Source organism: Lutra lutra, chromosome 13, assembly GCF_902655055.1.
Source record: "Lutra lutra chromosome 13, mLutLut1.2, whole genome shotgun sequence".
Classification (NCBI taxonomy): domain Eukaryota; kingdom Metazoa; phylum Chordata; class Mammalia; order Carnivora; family Mustelidae; genus Lutra; species Lutra lutra.
Window position 1 is genome coordinate 88,329,816 of NC_062290.1, and position 9,807 is coordinate 88,339,622.

Here is a 9,807-nt window from a genome sequence, read left to right on the forward strand (position 1 = left end):
GCCTCAGCGGGGAAGGCCAGGGGCTGGGAGCCACGGTCGCTGGGCTGGGCGGGAGGAGCCTAACGTTTGGAAGTGGCTGTCTTTGTTTCTCCTGCCATCAGGTCTTAAGTCCTGAAAGGCCTTTGCTCCAGGGGCCTGGAGTGGCCTGTGGCCCAGTTCCTATCCTGCTGAGGGAGGCTCTGGGACCAGGACTTGAGGCCTCATTCAGGGGGACTGCATTCTGGACACGCTGGTGCTCCCCCTGGCCGGGCCGCTGGGCTGTGGCTCACCCATGTGTCTCGGGAGGAATGAGCCGGAGCGGACAGAAGCCGGTGATGGCAACGAGAACAAGCAGGTAGCGGGCTGGCTCTACGGGAGAAACTGAGGCCGCTGCTTCCAAATGTTAGGCTGTTGGCCTCCAGAGTGCTCACCAGGCCTCTACCTTATTTGAATGTTTGCCATCACAGGGAGCATGAATTATTTTTATGTCTTAAAAAAGTGAAGTAATATTTTAAGACTCTCGAGAGGTCTGGGGGAATGGGAGAGCCCGGCGAGGAGAGTTCAGCCCACTGGCCACCTGCTGGGCCTCTGGAGGCCATCTAAGGGAGCCGGGGGAATGGGGACCCCCGAGCCTCGGTGCTCTGCTCAGGACAGCTCCACTCATAGCCCCCGCCTCGCTCCCAGAGCTGGCTTTTCCCTGTCCCAGAGTCTCCATCCCCAGGCCTGGGACTGAAGCCCGGGTGCCCACCTGCTTCAGGGGTCCTAAGGTTCTGGGAACCCTGCTCCCCTGGCCCAGGAGCAGGACTGGAGCCAGTCCAGCCCCTGCTCTGAGCTGGGCGTCCTTCTCCATACTTGACCCGCATCTCATGCTCAAACCCTCACGCTCTCCCCTTGAGGTGGAGGCTATCATTATGCCCATTTCACAGAGGAAGATGCGGAGGCTCAGAGAGGGGCATCACGGCCCAGAGTCCCACAGCCAGTGAGGGGCACAAGTGGGCCTGAGTCCTGGGACATCTCAGGCTTCCCCGCTGCCTATCCTGTGGTGGTGTCCCAGGGTCCCTGGGATACAAAGCCTGCCAAGTCCTTCTCCCCAGGCCCCACACCCAGTCAGCACGGGACAAACTAGTTACCACCAGGGCGGGCCAGGGCCTCAGTCTGAAGCCTTGCTCACCAGCAGTCCCACACAGCACCCTCCACGCCCCACCACAGCACCACGAACGGAGCAGCAAACCTTTTCTTTATTGCGAACGTGACACACAGTCCCAGGGGCACCTGGGAAGAGCCGGGACCAGGAGGAGCCAGAGATGAAATCCTTTGTAAACCAGACTATTCCTCCTTCCCCTGTCCAGGGCAGGAGCCTGAGCCGATTCCCACCCCAAGGTACGGACACAGCAGGCCACAGAAAGTCCCAAGAGACAGCTGAAGTGCAGGGGAGACCCAGGACATGGGGGTCAGGGCGGGTCAGCCACCTGGGCCTGAGGGACAGCCTTCTGTGCCCCTCAGGGGAATGTGGGCAGATATCAAGGCTGGCTTTTGTCCCCCAGCGTCCCAGGGCTGCAGCAGGTGCTCAGTGCTAGAAGCCAGGGAGCTGGAGGGGCGGGGGGAGGGCGAGAGGCACAAAGATCCCATCCCCCACCCACCGCACAGCATCAGTCGCTGACCCAGTGGTCCTGGTCCCCGGCAGCCGGCATCTTCTGCTGTGTCCCACCACTCCGGGACACTCAGGTCACTGGGGGGCCTCAGCAATGGCTTTCTCCATCCGCAGGTACCAGGGCTTGATGCGGGTGTGACACATCAGGTCGTCGAAAGCCTCCAGGCCCTCCATCACGCGCAGCACGCCATACACTGCCTGGGGGAGGCGACAGAGGGACGTCCACATCTGCCCCCCACCAGCTGTGAGCCCTGGGGCCCGTCACCTCCCCTCTCTGAGAGGGCTCACTAAACGGCCAATTGTGCACATGGTGCTCGAAGTGAAATGTGGAGGATTTCTGTAGGTTTTGTCTGCCGTGCGTCTACTCCCCTTCTCTGGGCAACAAATCCCACCTCTAGAATTTCCTTTGGGAAAATGTCCTGCCCCACTCTCAGGTCCTAAGATCTGAGGAGAGGGGACCCCACCAGCCAGCTCTAAGACCCAGATCTGGCAATCAACATATTCCATCCCGGCTTGAAGGACTGCTTCGGGGTTTGGCAACTCAGCCAGGCCAACAAGACACTGTCCCAGGACTTCTGGTGGGTGCAAGCAGCTCCAAGGGGTTGAGATGCAAGAGGTGAGGCCGAGCCCTGGTAATACCACTTGGGTCCCTGGATCCAGCTGGGCCTGAAGCCAGCCCCTCCCCTGAACCTGTCAGTGATGTGAAGCAAGACAGTTCCTTGGATGGAGCCAGGTGCCTCCAGAGCAGGAGAGCTGTGAGACTAGGTATTGCCTCCATGTGGGCTTCCTCTGCCCAGACAGGCCCCTCTGGTCTGGGCACCCCCTGCCACCACCAGACTCACCAGATCAGCCAGGTTCGGCTTCTGGCCCCCCATGAAGGGCCGGTCTTTGCCCACGGCTGCCACCCACTTGTTGGCAGCCTCATAGAGGTCCTCACGAACGTCATCTTGAAGATGGTGCCTGGTGAGGAAGGGGGAGTCCATCAGGGAAACTCCCACCCTCGGCCCAGGTAGGGAAAACGGGAAGGCTAGGGGGCCAGGGCCACTCCCCTAAGGCAAAAATCAGTTATCATCCGCCCCAGTCAGGGAGGCCACGACCAAAGGAGGACCCAAGAGACCCAACCCCAGAGAAAGCAACAGAAGGAGGCACAGAGCAGACCCCCAGGCCGGTCTGCTTCCCCTGGGGAGGCGGAGGCAATTGGGAGTTCTGGCTGCAGGTCCCGGCATGGCATAGACTAGGGGCTCGGGGACAGCAGGCCCCCCCGGCACACACGCAAGCCCCATCACCTGCTCTTGAGCCGCTTGCTGATGAGGTACATGGCCGCCGCACCCAAGTACTTGGCCATGGCACCCTCCACTGCCCCGAACTTGCCCTCCCTGACGATGTAGTCAAAAGAGGCCAGGGCCTCGGCAGGAGTGCGGTACACGTTGGGGGAGATCAGGTGCACCAGCCAGTCATCCGCCCACTGCCGCCACTTCATCTCCTCCCTGTGGGCAAGGTCAGGGCCGGGGGGGGGGGGGGGGGAGGGGGACAGAGGGCAGGCCGGGTGAGCTGCCAAAGCCGGGGCCTGGGAGGCGCGGGAGCAGGTGCACTGTCCAGACCGCGCAGTGTATGGATGGGAAGCCGAGGCCGGAGCAGGATTTCCGGAAGGAGACTTAGCCCTGGCCATGGCCCCAGCCCTCCTGGTCTCCCACTCTGCTCCCCCATCTCAGTGTCTCACTCAGCCTGTCCCCCCTCATCCCACCTCCAGAAGACCCTGCCCCCGCCTCACTTACGTCCTGGCCTCCTTCCCACCATACATGCGCTGGGCCTCCTTCTCATCCAGCATGAGCCAATACTTGTTACAGAATTCCGTCACCTCCTTCCCCTGGTCGTTCACAGCCTTCATGGGTGGATAGTAGGTGACGATGTCTTCCAGGGGCTGCCTTTGGGAAACAGCCAGAGTCTCATCCCAACCAGTTCTTCCTCTCAGAGGCCAGGTCATTGCCTGCTCAGCCTGGAGATCTACCCCGACCTGAGCCAGCGCCGGAGGGGAACCTGGACCAACCCCCCAAAGCTTTCTGCCCTCTTCTGGGAGCCAGAGAGGGTCCTGCAGCAAGAGGGCCTTGGGGCAAATACAGAAGTATCTCCCTGACAGAGGGAGACGTGCAGAGCTGGGGGGGGCTGGCTCAGAGTAGAATGCTTACCCTGCTCCCCTGGAGGAACCCGGATGAGGCCTCCTGGGAGATAAAAGGGACAAAATGCAATGCCAGCCCCGGCCTCTGAGGGGCTCCTTACCCCGACACCAGGTAGGTCTTGAGAGCGCTGATGATGACAGAGGAATCATTCAGTTGTTGCTGGAGGATGAGAGGTTGGGTTAAATTGGGGGAGTGGGTCCTGGAGCCACCAACAGGATCACCAGGGCTCTTTTGAAATAAACACGCAGGCATTCCAGGAAACTGGTCCAGGGGAACCCCGGCATTGTTTGTCCATCCCTGGGGGTTCATTCCCAAAACTGAAGCCCATGGAACTTTCCCCACCCCACAGGACCTAGTCCTACCATCCTCCCCCCCCTCACCCCACCGCTGCCCAGGCCCATCCTGAGTAGGAGAGGCCCAAGTGTGGCTAATGGGAAGGAGGGTGTGGGGAGGACCTAAAGTCTGGGCCCTGACCACTCACCTGCCTGGCCTCCCAGGCACTGAGGGGCAGAATGGGCTCTAGAAGCTATAAGCTAGGAGCCAAGTACTGGCCAAGCATTTGCTACCACCTGAGAGTATGGCCGTCTGTTGATTAATGAAGAAGCAAACCCAGAGAGGCTAAGTGACTGGCCCCAAGTCATGTAACCAGTGAGCGGCAGAGCCCCACCTTGAGCCCAGAGCACCCTGATTTCAGAGCTCACACAGTTGAGCTCTGGGACACTCCACCTCCCTTGGGCCCAGCTGGTTAATAACCCACAGCAAAGTCCAAAGAGACCACACTGTTCCAGAGTTGCAGAGCAGGGCCTGCCTAGGGGGTACTCCAGGACAACCCAGGCTGTGGGGGGTTGCTCCCTGAGGCTCACCAAACTCTCTCCTTCCTGGGCCAGCAGGATGGGCACCTTCCTGTAGGAAGAGAACTTGATCTCGGCCCTGCGCACGGGGTTCACTTCTACCACCTGGTAGGGCAGGGCGTGGAAGTCGAGGAAGGCACGGACCTTGCTGCAGAAGGGACACGTTTTGTACTGGTAGAGGGTCAGCTGCAGGCGGCTGGACAGGGAGAGCTGGGCGGGGAGCAGAGGGAGGGGCTTCTGAGGCCTGGTGCCCAAGCCCCACCCCCAAGCAAACTTCTCCCAAGGGAGACTTCTAGGAGGAGGCTGAGAACATCAGGAGGAATGGGGGTAGGCGGCAGAGAAAAAGGGAGACACAGGGAGGTAGGGAGCAGACCCCGGCAGTGGACAGTCCATCCTCAAGCGCCCATACAGCACCCTCCTCAGGAAGGAAGTACAGGTAGGATGAATCTTCTGGTCTCCGATCAATATCAGACAGACCCCTCTCCTCTCCCTCCTGGCCCAAGAGGACAAAACACACACACGCACGCACGCACGCACGCGCAGGCCCAAGATGCAGAGCAATTGTTTCAACTTGGAGTGCCCACCCAAACTCCCTCAACCCAAGGGACCCTCTGGGTGAGGGACTGGAGCCCAGCCTTTGCCAGAGTGGGATCAACCTCAAATCTCCAAGGCGGGGAGGGCCTGGATCTGCATTTTCAGCAGATGAATGAGCCCTAGGGACGCTCACTGCATATTAAAAGCCAGAGCAGCAGCTCCCTCCCTCACTGTTCAGATGGGACACCGAGGCTGGACCACATCGGGTGGGCAGAGAGATACAAAGAACTCCACTCCCTCCTACTACCCTGTTTCCCTGAGCCCAGGAAAGGGGCACTCGCACAGCCCAGCTAAGGGACACCTCCCTGCACCTCTCCATCTCAGGGCCTGGAATCTAAGGGTTATCGGTTCCCTAAAAATACTGAAACTAGGGGCGCCTGGGTGGCTCAGTGGGTTAAAGCCGCTGCCTTCAGCTCAGGTCATGATCCCAGGGTCCTGGGATCCAGCCCCGCATCAGGCTCTCTGCTCAGCAGGGAACCTGCTTCCCTTCCTCTCTCTCTGCCTGCCTCTCTGCCTACTTGTGATCTCTGTCTGTCAAATAAATAAATAAAATCTTAAAAAAAAATACTGAAACTAATAAACAAATGCATAACCTTATGATCTGAAGATGGTGGGAGGGTTTAGGGAAAGTTTATTACTTTCCAAACGACAAAATGTTTAGAAAGTAATGAAGGAGGCTTGCTTTCCCTTTCCTGTAATCTCCAAATCTTTCCATTAAAAAGTCTAAAAACACGTTAGAAAATGACTTTACGACGAAGACAACAATTATAGTTGGCAGACAACAGTGGCGACCCCATTGCACAGATGAGGACGCTAAGTGCTCATATTTAAATCCGAGTCACTTGCCCAAGGTCACGAACGGACAGAAGAGGTGATACCTTACCCCGCCAGAAGTCCCCAAGTTCGGCGCAGACCGCAGCACCCCTACCCGCGGTTCGGTGCGTCCCGGGCTTACCTGCGCGGCAGAGCGCTGGGCGCGGAGGTCCTGGGCGCGCAGGTGCCACCGCGCCGTGTGGTACAGCCCCAGGACGCCCCCCAGGGCCAGCGCCGCCGCCCCCAGCAGCCGCGGGCTGCCCTTTCGGACTGTGGCCGCGGGGCCCGGGCCTCCTGCCTCTCCCGCGAAGCCGGCCCGACTCTGCGCTGGAAGTCCCGACGGAAGGCGACCGCCCAGCCTCCAGGCCAGAGCGTGCCCGACCGGCCGCAGCGCCCGTGCAGCCTGGCCATGTTCGCTTCGCCGGCGCCGCGGGCGGGCGCGCAAAACGAAGACGGCCGGGAATCAGGCTTCCCTTAAAGGGGAGGGTCTCCGTCGTCGGAGGGTTGCTAGGGGTGACAGTGTCGCCGAGCCGGGAAGAACATCCCCGGAGGAACTGAGCGTGCATCCCGGGCGCCCGGTTTCCACGCACCCGTGAGAGCCACAGAAACCCACTCTGGGATGTCTGGGAGTCGCTAAATGCCCGGCTTCTGAACATGAGTTATAACCCTTCTCAGTGGTGACCCGGGGCCGAACGCAGGAACTCGTCGTGAGGACTTTGGGTCCCAGCGTCGTCCAGAATGTGTTTATTAACTTCCATTTCATGCAAGAGATTGAATCCTGAAGGGTGTCACAAAAAAGGTCACAGCACTGGGTCCAGGAGGGCCAGGAGGGCCGCGGAAACGCCGGACCACACCTGGTGCCTGCGACTCGGGCTCTTTCTGCCCTCCCGCGCCGCTGCACCGTTTCTTCTGTGTCCCGAACCATAAAATTTTCCATACACTCTAGGGGCCTTAGAGACCACGTGTCTCAGATGTCAACCACGAGGAGGCGCTGGCTCGCCGACCAGTAGGTGTCCAGCAGCAGGATGGGCAGAGTGGAGCTGTCAGGCTGCCCCGCCCCTCTACCGGGCTTGCTCGCCGTAGCTGAGGGCCCGGGTCCCCAGCACCTAGGCTTCGCGGCGGGCAGTCCCGGATGGCCCCTCCCGGAGGCCCGGAAAGGGGCGGGGCTCGGATAGTTGGTGGAGATCCAAAGACCGGTCAGGATGTGGGCATGGAGGGGCGGAGTCTGGCGGCGGGGCGGGGACAGAGCTGGGCTCGCCGGAGAGAGCGCGAGAGCTGGGCTGCCGTGGAGACAGAGCTCCGGGCGTGGTGGGCGGAGCCTGACGGGGCGGGGCGGGGCTTGCGTCGGGCTGATCCCGCGTTGCGGTCGCATTCCTCTTCCAGGTTCCCTTCCGAGCGCCCCGCCGACTCTCCGCCGCCTACACTTTCCGCCCGACGACGGTTTTTCAGTGCGACGGTCGCCGCGGTCCACCGTCGCGCGGACATCGCAGCACCCGAGACCGCAAAGTCGGACCCTAACAGGGACCTGGGCATGCCGGTGGAGGCGGGCGCGGAAGGCAAGGACAACGGCTTCGGGGGAGCAGGTGGCCCCGGGGGTGGAAGAAGGGGGTGCTGCTGAAGCGACCTTTGCTTTTTCAGGGCTGCCCCCCTGGAAAGGGGAAGCGGGGCCGGGCTGGGGGCTTGGAACCCTCCCACCCCTCGCCCCCGGTAGTTTGCAGGTGCAGGTGACGGCCGGTGGTTCAGGGGGAGCACCTCCGAGTGGGTCCCTGGAAACCGCAACCGGAGAACTGCGGGCAACCGGCCCCGTTTTGCAGATGGGGAAACTGAGGCCTCTTCAAGATCACTCGCCCTTTTGGAATTTGCTCCAGCCACTTGCTGCAGCCCCTGTGGAGACGGAGGCTCCTGAGGGGATGGGGCGGGTGGACGGTCTTAGCTCAGCAGGAGGGCCTGTCTGGGTGGGCGAAGCCGCCCTGCCCAGTCAGCATCTCCAGCCACCTTTGCGGGTGTGACCCGGAGCCTTGGCGAATGTGACCTGCTTACAGAGCAGCCTGTTACCTGCCCAGCACTGCGGGGGAGGATGGGGAGTGTAGGGAGGGATATGGACAGAGAACCATCAGCTCTTTTTCATCTTTTCCAGCCTGTTTTCCATATCTGTAAAATAAGACTAATGATTAGTGTCTCCTGCATTGCCATGTGTCAGGATTTAATGGGAAAATGAATGAATGGAGAGAGGCTGGAGGCTAGAGAGGCTTGTACCCTAGAGACTCATATTTTTTGCACACCCGGCATCTGCTCCACTTCTGCCAAATAGAGAATGGAAACCCAGTGACCAGCACCTCCACCAAAATACTTGGCAGAATTTTCGTTTGGTCCTCTTGGTCAAGATTAGGCAGGATGTTAGGGCAGGCTCACTGCCCTTGACCCCTACACTGCTGCTTTCTTCATTCATTCATTACAGCCCCCTGTTTCTGGATAGCATTGAGCAAAGAGCCCTGCTTAATGCCCAGGGGACCTCAGCGTTTGGCTTTGATATTCCTTTTCTATCTTTGTTTCTATTTTCTTAATTTCTGCTCTCCACGTTCTCGTTCTGGTGGTGTTTTTTGTTTGTTTTTGTTTTTTGTGGGTTTTGTTTTTTTGTGGTTTTTTTTTTGCATTTATTTTATGGTTCCTTTTCTAAACCTTTACTCGGGACACTTCACTCATTCCTTTGCAGCCTTTTCCTGAAGCTTAAGACTACGCACGTGCCATGTTTGTTGTGACCCCAGCCAGGGATTCAAGCTCAGCTTCGCGCTACATCTGGCTGACAGAGGGAGCACTCTTCAAAACGTCCAGGCTGCTGTTCAGCCAGGATTGCTTTTTTTCTTTTTTTAAGACTTTATTTATTCATTTGAGAGAGAGGGAGAGCACAGAGGGAGAGTGAGAGGAAGAAGCAGACTTCCTAATGAGCAGAGAACCCAACGTGGGACTGGATCCCAGGACAATCCCAGGACCCCAGGACGCTGAGATCATGACCTGAGCCATCCAGGCACCTCACAAGATTGCTTTGTTTCTTTTTTACTACTTTTTTAAAATGTCTTAACGGTTAGTGTACTAATGTCTGATTTTCAAAGTGTATAAATTAAATATGTACATTACTCTTCAAAAGCAAACAAAACAAATCTTGGTATAGCCCAGATTTTTTTCCTTTCTTAAAGACTGACAGCGTTCTAATTCCTGATTCATAATCTGACACAGTGCATTCGGTTTTCAACTTTCTATGAGAAGAAGAAAATTATTCTCACAACTCACCAGTATTTTAATAGTAGAAGGCAAATATTCAAAACTAATGGTCTTTCCATTCATTTTCTTCTCCTTTTTTTTTTTTTTTTTTTTGGTCTTGTCTTTGCCTCTTCTTATTGGACCTTTTAAATGAGTTGGGATTTGGGTGTGCCTGCGTGGCTCAGTGGGTTAAAGCCTCTGCCTTCCTCTCAGGTCAAAATCCCAGGGTCCTGGCTCTCTGCTGGGCGGGGAGCCTGCTTCCTCCTTCCTCTCTGCCTGCCTCTCTGCCTACTTGTGACCTGTCTGTGTCTGTCAAATAAATAAGATCTTTTTTTAAAAAATGAGTTGGGATTTGGACAGGAGGAGGTCATCCCAGATTATCCATATGGGCCGTGCGTATCATCACAAGTGTGCTCCTTAGAGGCAAGTGAGATCACACACATAGAGAAGGGGATGTGAAGACAGGCAGGTTGGAGCAGAGGGG

At 58.0% G+C, this 9,807-nt stretch overlaps 2 protein-coding genes across 4 annotated transcripts; one reads left to right on the forward strand and one right to left on the reverse strand.

Moving 5' to 3' along the window:
- Positions 1–1,199: 1,199 nt before the first annotated feature.
- Positions 1,200–6,528, reverse strand: PTGES2 (prostaglandin E synthase 2; the record flags this gene model as incomplete). Its single annotated transcript, XM_047698921.1, has 7 exons — positions 1,200–1,828; positions 2,473–2,590; positions 2,917–3,117; positions 3,406–3,555; positions 3,908–3,966; positions 4,671–4,868; positions 6,208–6,528. Coding segments are annotated over 7 exons (1,170 nt in total), but the record flags the coding sequence as incomplete, so codon positions are not given.
- Positions 6,529–7,060: 532 nt separating this feature from the next.
- On the forward strand, positions 7,061–9,605 carry LOC125083831 (uncharacterized). Of its 3 annotated transcripts, none has more exons than XM_047700771.1 (2): positions 7,061–7,621; positions 7,704–9,605. In XM_047700771.1, the coding sequence occupies exons 1-2, from the start codon at positions 7,198–7,200 to the stop codon at positions 8,072–8,074; spliced, it is 795 nt and encodes a 264-aa protein (XP_047556727.1). In that variant the 5' UTR covers positions 7,061–7,197; the 3' UTR covers positions 8,075–9,605. The 3 variants fall into 3 exon arrangements, with proteins under 3 accessions (XP_047556727.1, XP_047556729.1, XP_047556728.1); XM_047700773.1 differs by having other exon boundaries at positions 8,779–9,605; XM_047700772.1 differs by having other exon boundaries at positions 7,061–7,261; positions 7,449–9,605.
- Positions 9,606–9,807: the final 202 nt, after the last annotated feature.

Excerpts from the sequence above, each read along its gene's own strand:
- LOC125083831 (XM_047700771.1), top strand. The coding sequence starts at position 7,198 with ATGGCCCCTCCCGGAGGCCCGGAAAGGGGCGGGGCTCGGATAGTTGGT. Across the intron at positions 7,622-7,703 it reads GGTGGAGGCGGGCGCGGAAG|GGCTGCCCCCCTGGAAAGGG; the intron begins GCAAGGACAACG and ends TTGCTTTTTCAG.